The 21,064-nt window shown below is 40.4% G+C and overlaps 1 protein-coding gene across 5 annotated transcripts in view; it reads right to left on the reverse strand.

The window, feature by feature from the left end:
• The window catches only part of C8H10orf67 (chromosome 8 C10orf67 homolog), a 155,727-nt gene that overhangs the window by 71,041 nt on the left and 63,622 nt on the right, over positions 1-21,064 (reverse strand). For all 5 annotated transcript variants that reach the window (XR_008619891.2, XM_034930112.3, XM_063607291.1 and 2 more), the window contains 3 exons: positions 19,849-19,914; positions 5,040-5,099; positions 4,107-4,271 (listed from right to left, as the gene is read on the reverse strand). Coding sequence is in view for 4 of the 5 variants with exons in the window: in XM_034930112.3 (XP_034786003.2) it covers positions 4,107-4,271; positions 5,040-5,099; positions 19,849-19,914 (291 nt within the window). In the remaining variant the exon portion in view is untranslated. The remainder of the gene's footprint in view (positions 1-4,106; positions 4,272-5,039; positions 5,100-19,848; positions 19,915-21,064) is intronic.

Here is a 21,064-nt window from a genome sequence, read left to right on the forward strand (position 1 = left end):
CAGCAGCACTGGCAGATGTGACGATGGCAGTCAGGATAAGTGACAGCATGTCAGATGCTCAGCCTTCCGGGGAAAAGACCCACGTCTGGGTAGTGTCAGGAGTCTGGCCAAATGACCTGGTGTTCAGGACCAGCCTTGACTCCCACTGGGAACTGGAGAGAAATCCACAGCTGAAGCCCCAGCAAATGGAATCAAGCAACACCATGTTAGGGGAGGGGGGTGGGGGGAGAGGGTCACCTCGCTGTCTGTGGGCTCCTGAATGTCAGGGATGACATTTCTGCTACCACCAAGTCGCTATCATCTGTGGTCAGGACCTCACATCTGTCCCAATGGCTGACAGTGCGTAGGGAAGAATAAGGACACTATCCATACCTTGAATTTATCTATTCCTGATTTCACAGCAAAATCTTCAGTCCTCAGTTTAAATTACGCTCAAACCTAGTGAGCTCCACAAATAAAATGTTATAATTGTTTCCCAACAAAATCAATAAGAGCACAAGCACAAACCCCCTTTTCAGTTGGTTTTTGACAACATCTTTTCATGTATCCCACAAATATTAAACGCTATTTTCACTAGAATATTTTCTGTTCCAAATATACCAAAGGTATTTATTTAATTTATTATCAAACTACTCAGCATAAAATAAGGCAGAAGACAAAAGCCACCTTTCAGCTGGATTTTAAATATATTACTCACATTTTCAATTTTGCTCTCTGAGAGCAGAATCTAAAGATTAATTCATTTTAGTGATAAATGAAAAATGTGATTTTCAATGATTTTGACATTTTATCTCTACATTTTAGGGTTATCCATATTATAAGACAAAGATCAAGTATGATAAGGAAAATTATTTTGTGTCATCATAATCCATCAAAATATAGTAAATATCCTTTGACAACCTCTGAAGACCATGCACATGTAAAGGATTGTCCTATCTCTGTATTACTACATTGCCTAGCGCTGCCGGATAAACAACGGGTAAAGTGCTGGTTTTCCTAAACTGCTCTGCAGCTCTCTTAACTGCCTGCTGTATCAAGCCAAGCCAAGGGAAAAAAGAATGGAATAATGAAACAGTAAGCAGATTATATTGTTTTCTTCTCTAATAGAGCTTATCTTAAATGTGCAATTTAACCAAGTAAGAGTTGCATCTAGGAGAAAAATAGTAAATTTCAGAAGAAAAGATCTTTTCTTCAACCATCTAGCCTATAATATTATATACCTATAGTAATAATTGTATATCCCATAATAACAATTTTTTTAAAATCACTAGCTTGCAAGGTGACTATGGTCATAACCGCGAAATAGTTGCAATACTATTTTATCTAACACTTCTTGAATGTTTAAAAAAAGAAGTTCTAGAGTTTTTATTGAAGTCTTTTATCTGTACAAATTGCTTTGTATTGAGAGAACTCTAAGAATGGGAACATGACTGATTTTCTCCTATGTCCCATTTCCCACACAGAAGGGCCCTGATTCTTTCTGCAGATCAAAGCATGCACCATATGTTCATCAGTATAGACCAGGTTACCCCATGGAAGCTCAGAAGTCCTCCATGGAAGCATGTATTGGGTGCAACCATAATTAACTAATTACTCAGGGTCGGGAGAGGAAAACCTGAGAATCCATTTTAACCTTGATATATGAAACTTGAATGTTTGAAATGTTTTGCACATATCAAAAAACAAACTTTACATAAAAGCACTGTACAAATACAAATTTTATGTTGTGAAATCGTTCATTAATAGAAATCAGACAGCTAATGTTCATATCGTATTTTTCAGACTGGCTAAACACTCAGTTTATCACTGTGTGCTCCGTTGTGGGTAGCATGTGTGCTGTTCCCACCGAATGACACAGATTTCAAAAAAATAAGTATGATTAATTAGATACGTTAAATGACTGATGTACAAAGTTCCTGTAACAAGCCCTCCATGTGGTCATTTACACGTGGTAAACATTATAAAACCCTTTAAAGACAATTTTTAAGAGGTCCAGCTACCTCCATGGAGTTAAATATTTAAAAGAGAGGAGCGGGAAAATTACAGCTAGAATGTGTATATATACGGTAAAGAATAAACCACAGTGGAAGGGGATAGAAGGGAGCGCTTAGAACAATAGGATTATTATTATTAACAAAGTGTAAGTGACGGTAATAACAGTGAACTAGAAAAACATACTTCATTTTAAAATTGAGCCAATTCATAGAAATACGTAAACCCAGTTTAAGTAATCTCTCCCCTCCCCCGGTCCAATTTTGACTTATTGTTATATATTAACTTCAGAGACTCCCTCAGCTGACAAAATGTACTGTTTGGAGATACCCAGGCCACAATCATTAGAGTCACAGGGAAAGATTGTCACACAAAGTGAAAAGCCTGTTGAAATGACACCTTCTCAGAGATTTGTCAGTCTTTGTCCTTTATTTTGCATTTTCGGTGGGGAATATCTCTGCCCCTTGTGGCTGTGACTTTGGAAGCTCAGCTTCTATCTGTAAACTGGGGACACCGGAGCTTCCAAGCTGGAATTCTAGGATTTAGTTCCAGCCTTGGGGTTGCTGTGGGGACCGGGGCACCTTCTGCTACAGCTGCCCCCTGCTGCTGTGACCTCAGGACAAGAGGCTCAGCTGCTCTGCCCCAGTCGCTGACCGGGCTCTGTAGTCCTCCCAGCCATCACCTCAGAGCCTCAGACCACAGACCCCTGACACATGACTGATTTCATGGCAGCTGACCCAGCCTTGGGCCCCTCACCCAGCATGGCTGGTCTCCCCAACCAGGTCAGCATGCAGCATTGTACAGCAGGCCAGTTCTTTTTTTATGTGGTCAAAAAATACTTCCCAAAGTCTGGGTTATAAAAATCTTACTTCTAGAACCTAGTCACTGGTTATTTCTATGCAAAATTTACCCTCTTCCAGTGTCAGTTTTTTCCCTTGGGAAATTACACTGATTTCCAGTTGTCTACACTTCCTAGCTCTCTGCGAAGTGGAAATGCTCACAGAGGAGAATGCTTTTTCTCTTCCCAGTAGAGTGACTTCCAGTAGCGCAACAAGCCTGGCCTTGCTCTACTTGCTCCCTCCCGCTCTGTGGATATGAGGAGTGGTCCATCTCCTGGAGAGTGGGCACGAGAGGTCTGCACCTTGCCTTCCCCCTTTTTGGAGCAAGGATGCACACGGTGTGCACAATTCTGTTCCACTCCTCCATGCTCTAAGTGAGAGAAGTGCAAATTCTGCCCTGTGTAGGAGAAGAAGGAAGAATGTGGGAACACGTAGGAACAGGACAGAGTTTGAGAGAGCAAAATATGCAGTGGAGAGACTCTGTGTGAAGCACGACATTGGCCATATGTGTCACCAATTGGGTTCTATGCCTTCTAAAAGGAGCCTTGACTACTTACACAATTCACAGTGTCCACAGAACAACTAAGAGTTGTAGAAATACAACTATCCTTATAGCTAAGAGCAGAAGGCTGTAGAGATACAGGCTCATAATGATGGGAGGTATTGTATAATGTAGTGAGCAGTGCCTCATAAATATACACACAATTAGCCCACAGTGAGCTGGGTGTCTCAGAGCTACTTCTTAGCACCTCTTTATGTAGACCAAGGGTGCCACCCTAGCTCCTGCAGAAACAGTTGTGATGATCTGGGGAAAGGTAGAAAAGGAGAGCAGCAGCACAGAGTTCATGCATGTCTCTGAGAGCGTGATTTCATCCAGTTGTAGGTTGAGGAATCCTGCATGAGCAAATGGACTGGCTACCTGTGTGTCCTTCCTGGAATCTTCTGATGACACTGGGCAGTAATGAGTTTGAGACTGCATATCCTAGAAAGTGCTTGGGATGTAGCTTCTCTATTTTGGTAATTAAATAGAGACCCACTGGTGCTTAGTGACTTAGCTAAATCAACTGCCTGGCTGGGCATACTGATGACTTCATCTTGGAAAAGTAAAGGAGGCTCACCCTGACATGTTGGTTTAGAAATAGGCAGCTGGAGCCCCCCACTCAGGGGTGAGAACCAGGTGTGCTTAGACTGCAGGCCTCATGGATAGGGCTAAAGAGACAGGAGCCCCTGTGCAGAGGAAGGTGGACAGGGTGTGGTCATGGAAGCAGTTCTTACCACAGCTTGGTCTTCCTTTAAAGCCTTCTTTGGCATTTTAGCTTTCTGGGCCCCAGCAGATGATACACTCATGGTCGCAGAATGTGGCCTCAAAGCTGTGGTGCTGGGTGGAGACTTGGGCCATGGGGACAAAGAGGCTTCTCTCCCCTTGGCTGATCTTGCAACCTGCCACACAAAAAGACACAACTTTGTTATTCTCATTTTGTTTCTTGGATTTGTGTCCCTTTCTTTCACACTCTTCCCCTTCCCTGAGCTGGAATTGCAGAACTGAGGTTTTCAGTCCTAGAGCGCATGGATTTGTTCTTGTTCCCAGGCCCACAATCTCCCCTGGCAGGATTTGATTGGCAGGCTGGGCTTATTTCTCCATTCTCCCCCTTTAATCCTCATGTCCTAAGAACACACCAACAGATCCATGCTCTTTGGAAGCCCCTGGAATGGTGGGGTCTATGTGGAGGGGGGTGGGTGGCAGCTCGAGGCTTTTATCTAGGTAGGAAGAAGGTAGGGAAATAGTAGGAAGGATGAGGATATCAGGATGCACTCCTCCTGATGCCCCGCTAGCTGGCTTTTTGGCTTTCGATTTCACTCTCTGCTCCCTGTTCTCAACAATCAGCTCCTGATCTCCCATTCACACTTCTTGCCCCACTTTATTTATTTATTTATTTTTAAAGAGATAGAGTCTCACTGTGTTGCGCAGGCTGGTCTTGAACTACTGGACTCAAGCAATCCTCCTGCCTCGGCCTCCTAAAGTACTAGGATTATAGGCATGAGCCACTGCTCCTGGCCTTGCTCTCACTTTCGAGAACTTTCTTTTTCAAACTCAGGTTGGAAAGTGAAAAACCTCAGTATGCTACACAGATTTGTCAATTCAGATACCAAAATCAGAGAAGCACAAAATAAAAGAGAAAGAGAGAGAGAAAAAACTTAAATACAAACCTTTACACTTAAGCTGCCATACTTTTTTCTCATTTCCTTGTCCTCTTTCTGTTTATTAATCTGTAAAATTGAAGACCCATATCATTGGTTATTATCTGCACAGATTAAAAAAGACAATTTTCTATAAAACTTCTATAAGCAATGAAAGAGTAACATTTTAAACCATTTGTCTCCCAAAACGATTATGGGATAAAAGTTATAATATCAAAGAAAAAACAAACTTGTATCCAGAAAAAGAACTTTTATTAAAAAAGTGAACAGGAATATATAACATTGCAAAAATCTAAAGTCATTAGCCTTTATTCATTGCATTAAGTACAACAAAGATCATAGGAAAACATGCATTATTTGCTTATGAGGTGATAATTTGATACATTAGTATAACAGCTATAAATACTAGGCCTTATTCTTAATATAAGATAGCTTGAGAAGGCCGGGCACGGTGGCTCACACCTGTAATCCCACTTTGGGAGGCTGAGGCAGGTGTATCACCTGAGGTCAGGAGTTCAAGACCAGCCTGGCCAACATGGTGAAACCCCATCTCTACTGAAAATACAAAAAATTTTCCGGGCGTGGTGGTGGGCGCCTGTAATTCCAGCTACTTGGGAGGCTGAGGCAGGAGAATCTACCCAGGAGGCAGAGGTTGCAGTGAGCCGAGATAGTGCCATTGCACTCCAGCCTGGGCAACAAGAGTGAAACTCAGTCTCAAAAAAAAGAAAAACAAAAGATAGTTTGAGAAATTTAAGATAATTTAATTGTTGAACTTCAATAACGTAATGAATGAAATTTTACTTTAAAAATCAATTTCAAAGCTGGGTGCAGTGGCTTATGCCTGTAATCCCAACACTTTGGGAGGCTGAAGCAGGAGGATTGCTTGAAGCCAGGAGTTCAAGACCAGCCTGAGCAACATAGCAAGACCTCTGTCTCTATAAAAAATAAAAAAATAAAAATTACCCAGGTGTGGTGGTGTGTACCTATAGTCCCAGCTACTCAGGTAGCTGAAGCAGGAGAATCGCTTGAGCCCAGGAGTTTGAGGTTACAGTGAGCTGTGATTGTGCCACTGCACTCCAACCTAGGCAACAGAGTGAGACCCTGACTTCAGAAAAAAAAAATCAATTTTAATTTCTAGGCATAAAAGGTACTGTATCAAAAAATGTATTATTAGTGCATGTTTCCATAATATTAAGATTTTTTCATAATATGAATTTATGAGTAATGCCAGTGATTCTAATTATAAATAATCCTACTTGAAATTAAAAAATGATGAGAAACACATCTAACCATTAATCTCATTGGCATCTGAACAACAACTACAATGGATTTGTAAAATTTTCTCTCACCTACCAATAAAGCAGAACTCAAGAGCAAGCAGGGCTGTCTAATGACATCTTGCAGTCTGAGAGGATAGTTACTGATGCCCATGAAAGGCTATACTTAGTTGGTTTCAATGGGTTTGAACTCAAGCCTAATACAGTCATGAATGGCTTAACAATGGGGATACATTCTGAGAAATGTGTCATTAGGCAATTTTATCATGTGCATACATTAGAGTGTACTTACAGAAATATAGGTTGCACAGCCCACTACACGCCTAGACTTTACGGCATAGCCTATTGTTCCTAGGCCACAAACCTGAACAGCATGTTACTGTACTGAATATTGTAGGCAACTATAACACAATGATATGTATTTGTGTATCTAAACATATTCAAACATAGAAAAGTTACAGTAGAAATATGGTATCATAATCTTATTGGACTACCATCGTGTATTTAGTCTGTTGTTGACCAAAATGTCATTATGCAACACATGGCTGTATTATAGTTAACCTTTGTTGTAATGGTTTAAAAATCATTTTCTTCATACTACTATAAGAAATTTCTAGAAAATGTAATAAATCATCCCTCAGATAGAACCTGTGATCTTTAGAAAGGACTGAAGAGCATCAGAAAATATATGACTATTTTGTCTTAATTTCTTTCAAACACATAGGGTTGTTTAAAGCAAGAATTATGACACTGGTATAAATATAAAACATATGACAACTGTAACATGATGAATGAAGAAATAAATAGATATATAAATAAACATATATGTTTGCAAAGTTTCTATACTTTACATGAAATTGTCCAACACTAACTCCAAGTGGACTGTCAAAAGTTAAGAATGTAAATTACAATCACTAGAGCGCCTGCTATAAGATAGAGCCAAATGGTAATAGATAATTTGCAATGGAATTCTAAAATATTAAAAGTAGGCAAAAAAGAAGGAACAGAGGAATGACAACAACAAAACCAAGAGAAGACATATAGAAAATAAATAACGAAATAGTAGACCTTAATCTGACCCTATTAATAGTAACAGTGAATGATGAATTAAACAATCTAGTTAAAATGCAGAAATGGCTAGGATGTATTCAAAAAGCAAGCTCAACTATTTACTGTCTACAAGAGAAGCACTTAAATATAAATATACTGAGAATTTAAAAATAAGTGCATTGAAAAAGGAATGCAACACAAACATAAGAAGGCTGGAGAAAATGCATTTATATCTAGTATAGTAGACTTCAGGATGGAAGAAATGCTAGAGCTAAAGAAAGACATATAATGATAAAAAGATCAGTTCATTGGGAGGGCATAACGATCACAAACGTGTATGTGCCTAATAACAGAGCTAAAAAATATGCAAAGCAAAACTGGCAAAATTATGAGAATTAATAAATAACACTCCTGTCTCAGAAATTGATAGAAACAAAAAAATTAAATACATATAGATGCCCTGAATAACACTATCACTCTCGATCTAATTTATAACACCCAACAATGGCAGAAAACACATCATTTTCAAGTATATGTAATACTGTCCCATGAAAGACTATATACTGGGGGAGGGGCCAAGAGCCAATTAGAAGCAGCTGTGGTCCATGGCTGTCATGCAGAAGAATAAAAATGGCGACTGAATTCAGCACCTTCAACTGAAATATCCAGATTCTCACACTGGGACCAACTAGGCAGACAACTTGACCCACAGAGAATGAAGAAAAGCAGGGTGGGGTGATGGTCCACCCAGGAGCGGCACAGAGCCAAAGAAACCCCTGCCCCCAGCCAAGGGAAGTGGTGAGTGATTGTGTGACCTCCCCTGGGAAACCATGCTTCTCCCATAGATCTTTGCAACCTGTGGATCAGGAGATCCCCTCATGAGCCCATACCACCAGGGGCCCTGGGTCTGATACACAGAGGTGTGTGGAGTCTTGGCAGACTAGCTGCTCAGGCATACATGGAGATCCAGCAGTTTTACACACTCTGGTCCTGGGAATCCTGGCAAGGTGGCAGATCTGTCTGTACCTTCCCCGGGGAAGGGGACTGAATCCAGGTAGCCAAGCAGCTTTGTTCTGCAGGCCCCACTTCCATGGTGCCTTACAGGTTAAGATGAACTGGCTTGGAATTCCAGACAGACAGCAGCAACAGGCTGGAGACGGCCTGAGATGGACCAAATTCCCAGGGGGAGAGGCAGCTGCCATCTCTACAGTTTGGTTGACTCAGCTGTTCTAGCCCGCCAGTTCTAGGGAGTCCAGGTGGTTCACATGAGGAGGAGTCTCCCACAATGCAGCACAGCTGCTGTGCAGAAATAGTGGCCAGACTGCTTCTTTAAGTGGAACCCTGATCCAGCTCTCCTCACTGGGTGGGGCCTCCCTGCAGGAATTTCAGCAACTCCAGCCAGGGTTATATGTACAGAACTCTGATCTCTCCCTGGGACAGAGCCCCAATTAAAAGACACAAAATGGCAAGTTGGATAAAGAGTCAAGACCCATCAGTATGCTGTCTTCAACAGACCCCTCTCACATTCAAAGAAACACATATGCTCAAAATAAAGGGAGGAGGGAGAAATTTACCAAGCAAAAGGAAAACAGAAAAAAGCAGGGGTCACAATCCTAGTTTCTGACTAAACAGACTTTAAACCAACGAAGATCAAAAAAGACAATGAAGGGCACTACATAATGGTAAAAGGTTCAATTCAACAAGAAGAGCTAACTATCCTGAATGTATATGCACCCAATACTGGAGCACCCAGATTCAAAAAGCATGCTCTTAGAGTCCTACAAAGAGACTTAGACTCCGCTCTATCTATTAATGTATACCAGAGGTGTTTCCAGTTTTTTGCTCTTACAAACAAAGCTGCTATAAACATTTGTGACCCAAGACTTTGTGTGAACATGTGCTTTTATTTATCTTGGGTAAATACCAAGGAGTGGGATAGCCAGACCATCTGTTAAGTATAGAATTTTAGAAATTTCTTTTAGCTGTCAAAATATTTTTCTAAATGGTTGTATAGTTTACATTTCCACTAGCAGAGAATAAGAGTTCTAGTTGCTCCACATCCTTGACAACACTTTATATGGTCGACATTTTAAATTTTAGCCATGCTAGTGAGTATATAGCGATATTTCATTGAGATTTTAATTTGTATCTCCCTAAAGACTAATGATGTTGAGCATCTTTTTATGTCATCATTTGCCATCTATATATCTTTTTAAATAAAGTGCCTGTTCAAATAGCTTGGCCATTTAAAAAATTGGGTTGTTTTCGTATTATTACATTGTAAGAGTTCTTTGCATAGTCTAGATGCAAATCCTTTGTTAAATATATTTTGCAAATATTTCCTCCCACTCTGTGGTTTGTTTTTTCATTAAAAATTTTTTTTGAAGAGTAAACTTCTTGTTGTTGTTGTTTGAGACAACGTCTTGCTCTGTCACCCAGGCTGGAGTGCAGTTGTGTGATCAGTGATGTGATCAGGGCTCACTGCAGCCTTGACCTCCCTGGGTTCAGGTGATCCTCCCATCTCAGCCTCTGAAGTATCTGAGACTACAGGTGCATGCCAACATGACTACCTAATTTTTCTATTTTTTATAGAGATGAAGTTTCATCATGTTGCCCACGCTGGTCTTGAACTCCTGGGCTCAAGCAATCCATCAGCCTTGGCCTCCCAAAGTGTTGGGATTACAGGCATGAGCCACCATGCCTGGCTAAACTTTTTAAATTTTTGATAAACTGTAATTTGTTATTTAAGAAATCTTTGCCAAATCTGAGACCACTAAGATTATCTCTTATACCTTATTCTAGAAGTTTTGTAGCTTCAGCTATTACAATTCTGATCCATTTCAAGTTAACTTTTATATGAGGTGTCAGGTAAGGGTTGAAGTTCATTTTTCACTTATTGCTGTCCAATTGTTTCAGTACTATTTGTTGAAAAGATTATCCTTGCTACTTGAATTGCCTTTGCATCTTGGTCAGAAATCAATTCATTATATATGATCCATAAGTTCTACTTCTAGATTCTCTAGTCTATTCCAGCAATCTATGTTTATCCTTATGCCAAGACCACTTTACCTTGACTACTATAGTTTTACAGCAAGTTTGAATCAGGCATGTGCATCTTCCAACTTTGCTCTTTTTCAAAATTGTTTTAGCTATCCCAGGTCTTGTGCATGTCTATATAAATTTTAGGATAGGCTTGTTGATTTCAACAACAACAACAAAAACCCTGCTGGGATTTTGATTAGGATTGTGTTTAATCTATAAATCAATCTGGAGAGAATTGACAGCTTGATAATATGCATCTCCTGAATCATGAACAATGGAATATTTCTGCATCTATTTAAGTCTTTCATTTATTTCAGCAGTATTTTATATTATTAACTGTACATGTTTTATGCATATTTTGCCATGTTTATCCATAAGCACTTCATATTGTTTGATGCTATCATAACTGGTGTTTTTCAAAATTTCAATTTTTGATTCTTCATTGCTTATATATGGAAGTACAAGATTTTTGTATCTTGATCTTTGCAACCTTTCTGCATTCACTTATTAATTCTAGTAGCTATTTTTGTAGATTTGTTAGGATTTCCTATAGAGATGATCATGTCGTCTGGGAATTTAAAAAGTTCTACCTCTTCCTTCCCAATCTGGATGTTATTTATTTTTGTGTATGTGCATTATTGCACTGGTTAGGACCTAAAATACAATGTTGAATGGAAGTGATAAGAGCAGAAATTCTTGTCATATTTCTGACTTCAGACTCAAAATCTTCATCCTTTCACTATCAACCATGATAATAGTGTGTTTTGTAGATATCGCTTATCAGCCTGAGAGGTTCTCTTCTATTCCCAGTTTGCTGAGAGTATTTTTTATCATGAATGGAAATTGGAGTCCCTCAAATGCTTTTTCTTCATCCACTTGCTTCTGGCTCCATTATTTTATATTCTTCCCATGAACAAAATATATTTATCTTCACTCAAGGCCTTAAAAAAATCTCATTGTACTATAGCATCAGCTTGCAGTCTGGAATCTCATTATCTAAATCAGGTCCAGGTGCAGATGAGGCTCCTTGAGTACAATCTCTCTTGATCTGAAGATCCAGAAACTAAAGAGACAAGTTATCTGTCCCCACACAGCCAATGTTCCATGGTGGGACACAGGATAAGCACTAGAGATCCCACTCCATTCAAGGGAAGAAGGAGGCATAGAGCAATAGCTGGTCCACAGTAATTTTGAAATCCAACTAGGCATATATTGCCAGTTCCTTGACTAGGACCAAGTCCTGCTCCACTTTTGGAGGCAAACTACCACACACAGTAAATATTGTTGGAAAACTTGAACTTCTGAAGTCCACGTAGTTGTTTTTACTCTGTATTGTTTCTCACAGGTATTGGGGGAACCAGCCCCCAATATTTCAATGTAGGTTCTTTCTATTTTCCCCAAGTGTTGGCCAGTCTGAGAAATAAAGAGAAAAAGTACAAAGAGAGAAATTTTATAGCTGGGCCTCCGGAGGTATCATCACATATTGGTAGGACCGTGATGGCGCCCCCGAGCTGCAAGGCCAGCAAGTTTTTATTAGGGATTTCAAAAGGGGAGGCAGTGTACGAATAGGGAGTGGGTCACAGAGATCACATGCTTCAAAGGGCAATAAAAGATCACAAGTCAAAGGGCAGAGCAAGATCACAAGGCAAGGGAGAAATTAGAATTACTGATGCAGGTCCATGTCCCACCGGGCACACATTGTCTTGATAAACATCTTAACAGGAAACAGCGTTCGGGAGCAGACAACTGGTCTGACTAGAATTTACCAGGCTGGAATTTCCCAATCCTAGTAAGCCTGAGGGCACTGCAGGAGACCAGGGCGTATTTCATCCCTTATCTCAACAGCATAAGACAGACACTCCCAGAGCGGCCGTCTATAGACCTACCCCTGGGAATGCATTCCTTTCCCAGGATATTAATTATTAATATTTCTTGCTGGGAAAAGAATTCGGTGATATTTCTCCTACTCACACGTCTGTTTATAGGCTCCCTGCAGGAAGAAAAATATGGCTCTATTCTGCCCAACCCCGCAGGCTGTCAGACCTTATGGTTATCTTTCCTTGTTCCCTGAAAATCGCTGTTATTCTGTTCTTTTTCAGGGTGCACTGATTTTATATTGTTCAAATACACGTTTTACAATTTGTACAGTTAACGCAATCATCACAGGGTCCTGAGGTGACATACATCCTCAGCTTACAAAGATGGCGGGATTGAGAGATTAAATCCTATGCCTAGGATTTAATAGGCATAGGAAATTATAAAAGTATTAATTTTGGGAACTAATAAATGTCCATGAAATGTTCAAAATTTATGTTCAGAGACTGCAGTAAAGACAGGTGTAAGAAATTATACAAGTATTAATTTTGGGAACTAATAAATGTCCATGAAATCTTCACAATTTATGTTCTTCTGCCGCAGCTTCAGCCGGTCCCTCTGTTCGGGGTCCCTGACTTGCTGCAACACACAGGTGGTTCCTTATTTCCTTGTGTGCTTCCTTATCTTTGACTATGTGATATTAATTGCTCCTATAATTGTAGAGGAGAGAATTCTGGGAATTCTCTGAGGCTTAGGATTAAATTACTTCCTTACAGAGAGTATTTCCATTTGCTTCTTTCAGGGGTACTTCCTATTCACTTAAAACCAAACTGATGCCAGGTGCAAGGTGCAGTGGCACATAGTCCCAGCTACTTGGGAGGCTGAGGTGGGAGGATTGCTTGAGCACAGGAGTTCGAGATCAGCTTATGCAACCTATCAAGATCCCATCTCTTAAAAACAAGCAAACTAACTAAACTGAGGGTTTGAGGTTCTGTGAATACAAATTTGAGTTGCAAATCCCCTGTAAGTCCTGCCTCTCAAAACCCTTCGGGAAGAGATTGTCCCCCTTGTGTTGCTCAGTACAGAGGCAACTCTCCCCTGCAGGCCTCTGGGTATTAGGTAGGTTGCAGGTTTACATTTGGTCACATTCATCCTGCAGGAATGACCTTTGGTTCTCAGCCTAATGCAAGAGATCACTGCTGATTACCCCTACACACACATACACACACACGTGCACATGCACACACACACAGAGGCACTCTAGCATGCCCTGCACTGTGACTTCTGTTTAGTGCAGATGAGTAAATCCCCTCAGGACAATCAGCTTGGAAACCTCAACTGACCCCTCTGTGTTTCCCTTGATGTTTGACTTTTGACCAGGTAAGCCCCATGTCCCTGGTCAATTTTTTATGCTTTTACAAAGATGTTTGTAATACTGTATCTAGAATTTTTTGAGGTTTTAAAAAAGTTGGGCGGGAGTCACTTTGAATGCTAGCTCACTTGACAAGTTTTCCCTGTAATCAATATCAATATGGTTAATTTTTAAAAGTTTGAGCCCTTTTTCCTACAGTTTCCATTCTGCCTCAGAATTCTCTCTCAATACATTGGAGTTGATACATGAACTTATGTTTATTTGGAATCCCTGGTCTAACAGAAGAAGCTTCCACGTTTCTTCCCATTAGGGTGATTAACGATTCTGGTTTTTTTAGGACTGTGGGGTTTCTCAGGATGTAGGGCTTTCAGTGCTAAGAATGAACAAACCAGGATGAGTTAGTCACCCTATCAGTCATGATCAATGCTTAAACCACTGAGTGTAGGTGTGGATAATCCACTCCTCTTTTCTCTGAGGAGGGAAGGAACCTTTACACATTACTAGTGGGAACAGACAAACCCATGACCCAATAGCTCCTTCCTCAACTCTGTTGCTTGGTCAGTGAAATGGCTCAGGGGGGGATAAAGGGAGCCTCTGGAAGACCTGCAGGACTCCTATTCATACAGAAATCATTGATGCCACCTCCTCTAGCTCAGCTTTGGGTGCTCTCCTTTTTAGAAAGACAATTCCCTGGCCAGGAAGCTCCCATTGTCATATAGTGTGCTAGATGGCCAACTTCCCTATAAATATATAAAGTGGTGTGTGCGGGGGATCCCTCTCCCAAGCAATTCCTGTGATTCACCTTACCCGAGTTCTCCTCTTGGTGGGCTAATAAAAGACCAAAGGAGTGTGTCCTGTCTGTTAATTTTCTTCTTGTAAGTTTTTAATCAATAAACTTTATACCTGCACCACACATTCTAGAGGTATGTATGCCTATACCCTTGTATTCCATCTAGGAATACAACAGCACAACACTAGATATTGCCCATGGTGAGCAGTTGGCCTAATCACCACGTTGCGAGAGATAAATGGCAATTTCCTTATGTGGAAATTTGGACCGCCTCCCTGAGCACAGGGGTAATGGCTTATATTTATGTAAATGTATTAGTATTAGTAAATGTATTAGAAAGTGTAACATGCTAATAGCGATGTGCCAGGGAAAGGAATTGGTGAATAAATAAATTAAATGAAAACAAAGGAAGAGGATCAGAATCACAAACGGATAAGACATTTCACTTAACCACACCTGGCTAAGAGTTTTTCCTTATTATATGAGGCAGTAGATCTCAACATGTGGTCCAAGGACCCCTAAGGTGCCCCAAACCTTAGGGGTTCTGTGAGGCCTAAATTATTCTCATAATAATACTAAGAGATTAGTCACTGTTTCTTCATTCTCATGGTCTCACAAGTGGACACTGGAGTTTTTCAGAAGCTATGTGATATTTATCATGGCAGAGAATACAGAAGCATCTACGAGAATTTAAATATTTTCCAGGAAGCCAAATACTAAAGAAATTTGCAGAAATAAGTGGCTGGGTGTGGTGGCTCATGCTTGTAATTCTAGCACTTTGGGAGGCTGAGGTGGGTGGATCACTTGAGCCCAGGAGTTCACAACCAGCCTGGGCAATGTGGCAAAACCCTGTCTCTACAAAAAATAGAAAAATTAGCCAGACATCTTGGTGCGTGGCTGTAATCCCAGCTACTTGGGAGGTTGAGGCAGGAGAATAACCTGAGCCCAGGAAGTCAAGGCTGCAGTGAGCCATGATTGTGCCACTGCACTGCAGTCTGGGTGACAGAGTATGACCAACTCCAAAAAAAAAAAATAATAATAACACACACACGTATACAAAATACACACATATGTAAGACAAAGCCACTTTTGCTAAACATTTTCTGTGTTGAGAAAGATTTTCTTATAAACAATATGCCATTTATGTCAGCATGTAAAGAGTTTAGTGTTGTTATTTTCAAGTCATTTAATAAATAATTTGATTCTGTTTTCCTTTCATATATGGTAAATATCAATATATAAAACCCATCTGTGTTAGTCTATTCTCACATTGCTATAAAGAAATATCTGAGACTAGGTAATTTATAGAGAAAAGAGGTTTAATTGGCTCACGGTTCTGCATGCTGTACAGGAAGCACAGGGGCTTCTGCTGCTGGGGAGACCTCAAGAAGATTCCAATCATGGTGGAAGGTGAAGGGGGAGCAGGTGTCTCACATGGTGGGAGGAGGAGCGAGAGAGAGAAGTGGGGAGGTGCTATACATTTTTAAATGACCAGAACTCACTCACTATAGTGAAGACAGTATCACGGGAGATGACGCTAAACCATTCATGAGAAATCTGCCCGCATGATACAATCATCTCCCATGAGGCCCCCACTCCAACATTGGAGCTTATATTTCTATATGAGATTTTGATGGGAACACACATCCAAAATGTATCACCATCTAAACCAAATTTTCTTGGGGGACCTCAATGACACTTAAGATTGTAAAGCGATCCTGAGACCAAAAAGGTTGAGAACCCCTGGAATGGAACCTGGAAATTAATCCTGGAAACCCCACTGTAGTTACTCTGTATATTGTATAGCTGTGTCACATGTGTATTAACAGTATTACAGGCTTATTAAAGTACATATAGTTCATGCCATATATAGTGTGGGTTAAGCCATTCTCAAATAAATATTTTTTGTTATCCCTTCCATCATTTACTCATAACAAATATTTATTGGCCATCTACTCCATGAGGGCCACCATGTTAGGTTTTACGGGCAAAACTGTAGCTCACAGAATGGAAATAGCAGGTAAGATAACAGGCCATCTCTATAGAATGTGATGAGAGCCACAAGAGGAGAACTGTGAGCCACGCCAGCATGAGGGTGGGCACCTCTTCCAGGCAAGGGAAGTCAGGGTGGGAGAAGTTTCCCAGAGGAGGCAGCATCTGACCTCCGACCTGAAAGATGAGAGGAGCTAACCAGGTGCTGACCAAGAGAGGTCAGTTCAGGGAGAAGGAACAGCACAGAAGGAACAGAACTCTGAGGCATCCTTATCTGAATCTCCTGAGTGTAAAGAGAGAAATCTACCTGCTGATTTCAGGTAGGGTAGATGGCTGCAAGAATTCATGGGGCTCATTCTGATGAATTTTGAACAACACACCCTCAGGAGAGCTCTTCCTTTCACAAGGTTTGCCTTCTAGCTCTTTGACTTCCTAAGTGGATTGTGGGTCGGTCGCAGTGGCTCATGCCTGTAATCCCAACACTTTAGGAGGCTGAGGCAGGAGGATTGCTTGAGTCCAGGAGTTCAAGACCAGCCTGGGCAATATAGTGAGGCCCTGTCTCTATATTTTATAAATGTTATTTTAAAAATTAGATTGTGAAGGCTATGCAGGACTAATAAATGTCCAAGATTGCATGGAGCACATTTGACTGACCAGTGGGCAGAGACTCACTGATAGTGAGACAGGGACCACATGGACAGCAGAACTTGCTCCTCTGCCTTCCATGGCATACAGGGACACAGTCACATTAGGCCACGCTTGTGTCATGTTTGTCTTGATGAAGAGCCACTATTCACAGAGCTTCCATGTAAACGTGGTTTTGCACAGGCCACGGAAACATCTGTTTCCTAACTGGATGGCCAAATACTGCCACATGACATATAACAGGACTGCACAGGCTTGAGGCATGCCTCGGAGGGAACGCAGGTGTCAGGAACCTAGTTGTGGGAGCGAGGGAGACTGCAATGGTAACTCAGTGCTGTGCCCCCAGAATGGGGCTAGGGCAACCTATGTACTTCCTTCCTATCTCCAGTCTGGATTGTTCCAAGAAATAGGGTGCACAGGGATGAAGCAGATGGAAATGAAGTAAGAGAAAGAGTTCAATCATGGTGTTTTTCTGATGAGGACCCTCTCTTTTGTTAACTTCAAAATAAATGAAAGCCACTCAGCCTAGGAATCATGGGAAGATACAAAATTATTTCATATGCTTCCTCAAAAGCCATTCTAAGGATACAATCACTCAAGGTTGCATTGCTTACCTAACATATATATTATATAAATAATAAATATGTGTATAAGTTGTATATAATAAATAAATAAATATTTATTTATCTATTTTTTTAAAGACAGTATCTTGCTCTGTCGCCCGGGCTGAAAAGCAGTGGTACAATCAGCTCACTGCAGTGTCAAACTCCTGGGCTCAAGTGATCCTCACACTTCCCACCTAGCCTCCTGAGTAGGAGGACTGCAGGCATGCGCTACCATGCCTAGCTAATCTTTTTTATTTTATATAAAAACGGGGCCTCACTATGTTGCTCAGGCAGGTCTCGAACTCCTGGGCTCAAGTGATCCTCCCATCTCAGTCTCCCAAAGCACTGGGATTACAGGCATGAGCTGCCACACACAGCCAGTTTACATATACTTACTGATTGTGCCTCTTTACTACCAGTTCTTTGACTTTTTGCACTCTTAACAGGTCAGAAAATAACTTTCATTGGAAAATAGTAATAGACAAGCATGTAACAAAACCCTTCTAGCTAGAAAGTATTGAAATTTTTACAAAACGACTGTGGTCAACTCCACCTTCTCCCACTCTCCCTTGTCAGTGCAATCACAAATCCTGGGTCCTGGAAAAACGCAGGATAGCGAGAAACAAAGGAAGCACAAAAGAGCAACAACAAGGCCAGGCTGCCTCCAACTGAGTAACAGAATGCCTTGCAGGGATAGGGAGAAGGTGGCGAAATAGTGACCTCGATGGGTCCAAAGCAGGTATGCAATGGAAACCTCCATCACACGAAGAACCTCAAGCCCACTCCCTCTATTGAAATCATGAGCTCCTAGACTAGTCTAGGCATCCTGAAGGCTCTTTCGCTGTCGTGGGGTTTGTGGTGCAGGCTCTTGCTGCTTGGCAACAAGCTTGGGGCGCAACAAACTTCTAAACCACAAAATAAAACGTGATTGGTTCCCCTGTGAGCAATACAATAGCACCCGTTAAAGGCTTACAGTTAAAATAAAGAGGCAAAGTAATTCAAAGAGTATGGGATCTGCTCCTAGTATAGGCACAAATTCACTGATTGAGTAGTTTAATTTCTTCTCTATTGCTGCTAACAAACAATATAACATTGGCTTTCCACTCTATAAAAACACTTTCAATTTTAATGACAATGTACACATATATTTAGTTGTTTGCTTTCCAAAGCAAAGCCTGAACTTTGGAGGAATGACAGAGGAGAGTGGGGGTGGGGGTAGAAGAAATTCACCAAGTAGACTCAAATAATGGAGTCTATTTTTATATGCCAGGTATTTAAAAGTAGAAGGCCCAAAATAACACATTTGTTAACACATGGTTTTTGCGAATCGCCAACCATAAATTTTTTTCGTTGCCTGCATTCCCAAGTTGGTTTCGTAGAAGGCTTTATTGTAATCCAGGAGAATTGTTTTGCATTAATTTCTATGACAAGGAACCCAAAACACAGGGTGCTGAGAGTAACAAAACAGAGTTAGGGAAACAGTCATGACTTGGCACAAAGTGTGACAAGCTGTAAAAAAGCGAATGTTTCAATATCTGAAGTGGTGTTGATTTCCTATGAGCAACCTTTTCTCTTCCAAACAGTATCATATTCTTTTCAAGCACATTTAGAACGCAAGTCAAGCTGTGTTTTATTTTTTATTATAATAAACACAGTCAGTTTACCGTAACAAAGACATACTAGTGGTAATCAGCTGAAAGCCAAATACGCCACCATAAGCTGGGCGGGGGGCTGCTGTGGGGGAGCTGGGGGCTGGGTAGTCAACTGATAAAAGACCAGCCGTCTGGAAAGTTCTCTTAAAAGAACATAAAAAGGCAGTGTTTTCTTATGAGACTAACACAGAATGCCAAAATATCTAGCTGGGCTCTTTTTTTATTGTCACTTATGGCAATTTGTAACTGAAAATAGCAATTCCTTCAAAATAGCGGGCTCTCATATTTGTTTTTTTAAATCTCCATAATAAAATGCAGAAATTTTATACATGGTTTTAAATGGTAATACTATTTTTTACACAAGACTCTAGTAAGCATATTTATTGCTGTGCTACTCAAACTGATTTCTTTAAAATGACCATTTACAAATGTTTATAATTTTACATGTACTTAGATTTTTGATAAAGATGAAATGAGTCATTCACAGGAAACAATCACAAATAAAGTTTATAAAACTTTCATGGTTAAATTAAATTCCTGAATTCAAATTTGTTAGGAAATAATGTAAATCATCTTACCACATCCTGAACTAATGATTTTTCATAATGAAGCTCTTCTCTTAATCTGTCTCTACTATCCATTAACTGAAATAGAGAAGAAATTATATTTTTATTAAAGATAAGAACAGAACACCTAAAATCCCTCCTCAAGAAAATTTAGTGAAACATATTTTAATTTGAGAAAAATGGATCTCAATCTGATCAAAAGAAAATTAAATTTCTACAGATTATCATCTTATATTATTACGGAATTATTATGCAAGCAAGTAAAATATACACAGAAAATACCGATTTATTTACACCTTTTCTCACCCCATGCTATCAAAATGTAACATCACAATAAAGCAAGTCCTACTCTGTCAAAAAGAACAATTTTACTTAAGGCTTTATGTGACCCATCTCTTACTTTAGGGTTTTGCGCTATGTCTATGTGCATATCAAACCACATTTATGCCAATTGAAAATAGCTATCAGAAGCATACACTGGGCTGGGTGCAGTAGCTGACACCTGTAATCCCAGTGCTTTGAGAGGCTGAGGCAGGAGGATTGCTTGAGGCCAAGGGTGTGAGACCAACCTGGTAGTCCCAGCACTTTGGAAGGCTGAGGCGGGTGGATCACCTGAGGTCAGGAGTTCAAGACCAGCCTGACCCACATGGTGAAACCCCATTTCTACTAAAAATACAAAAATTAGCTGGGCATGGTGGCACGTGCCTGTAATCCAAGCTACTTCGGAGGCTGAAGCAGGAGGATTGCTTGAGCCCAGGAATTTAAGGCTGCAATGAACTATGGTCGCACCACTGCACTCCAGCCTAGAAACAAGACCCTGTCTTTAAACAAACCAACCATTTATTTGTGGGAGCTAGAAATTGAAACAACTGAACTTACGGAGATAGAGAGAAGACGGATGGTTACCAGATGCTGGGAAGGGTAGTGAGGGGTGGGGTAATAGGGTTAATGGTACAAAAAAAAAACGGCTAGAAAGAATGAATAAGACCTAGTATTTGATAGCACAACAGGGTGACCATAGTCAATACTTTAATCGTACATTTAAAAATAACTAAAAGAGTATAAATGGATTGTTCGTAATACAAAGGATAAATGCTTGAGGTGATGCATACCCCACTTACCCTCACGTGATTATTACACATTCTATGCCTGTATCAAAATATTTCATATACTCTGTAAATATATACACCTACTAGGTACCCACAAAAATTAAAAATGAAAAAACAAA

This window comes from Pan paniscus, chromosome 8 (assembly GCF_029289425.2).
Source record: "Pan paniscus chromosome 8, NHGRI_mPanPan1-v2.0_pri, whole genome shotgun sequence".
NCBI lineage: Eukaryota > Metazoa > Chordata > Mammalia > Primates > Hominidae > Pan > Pan paniscus.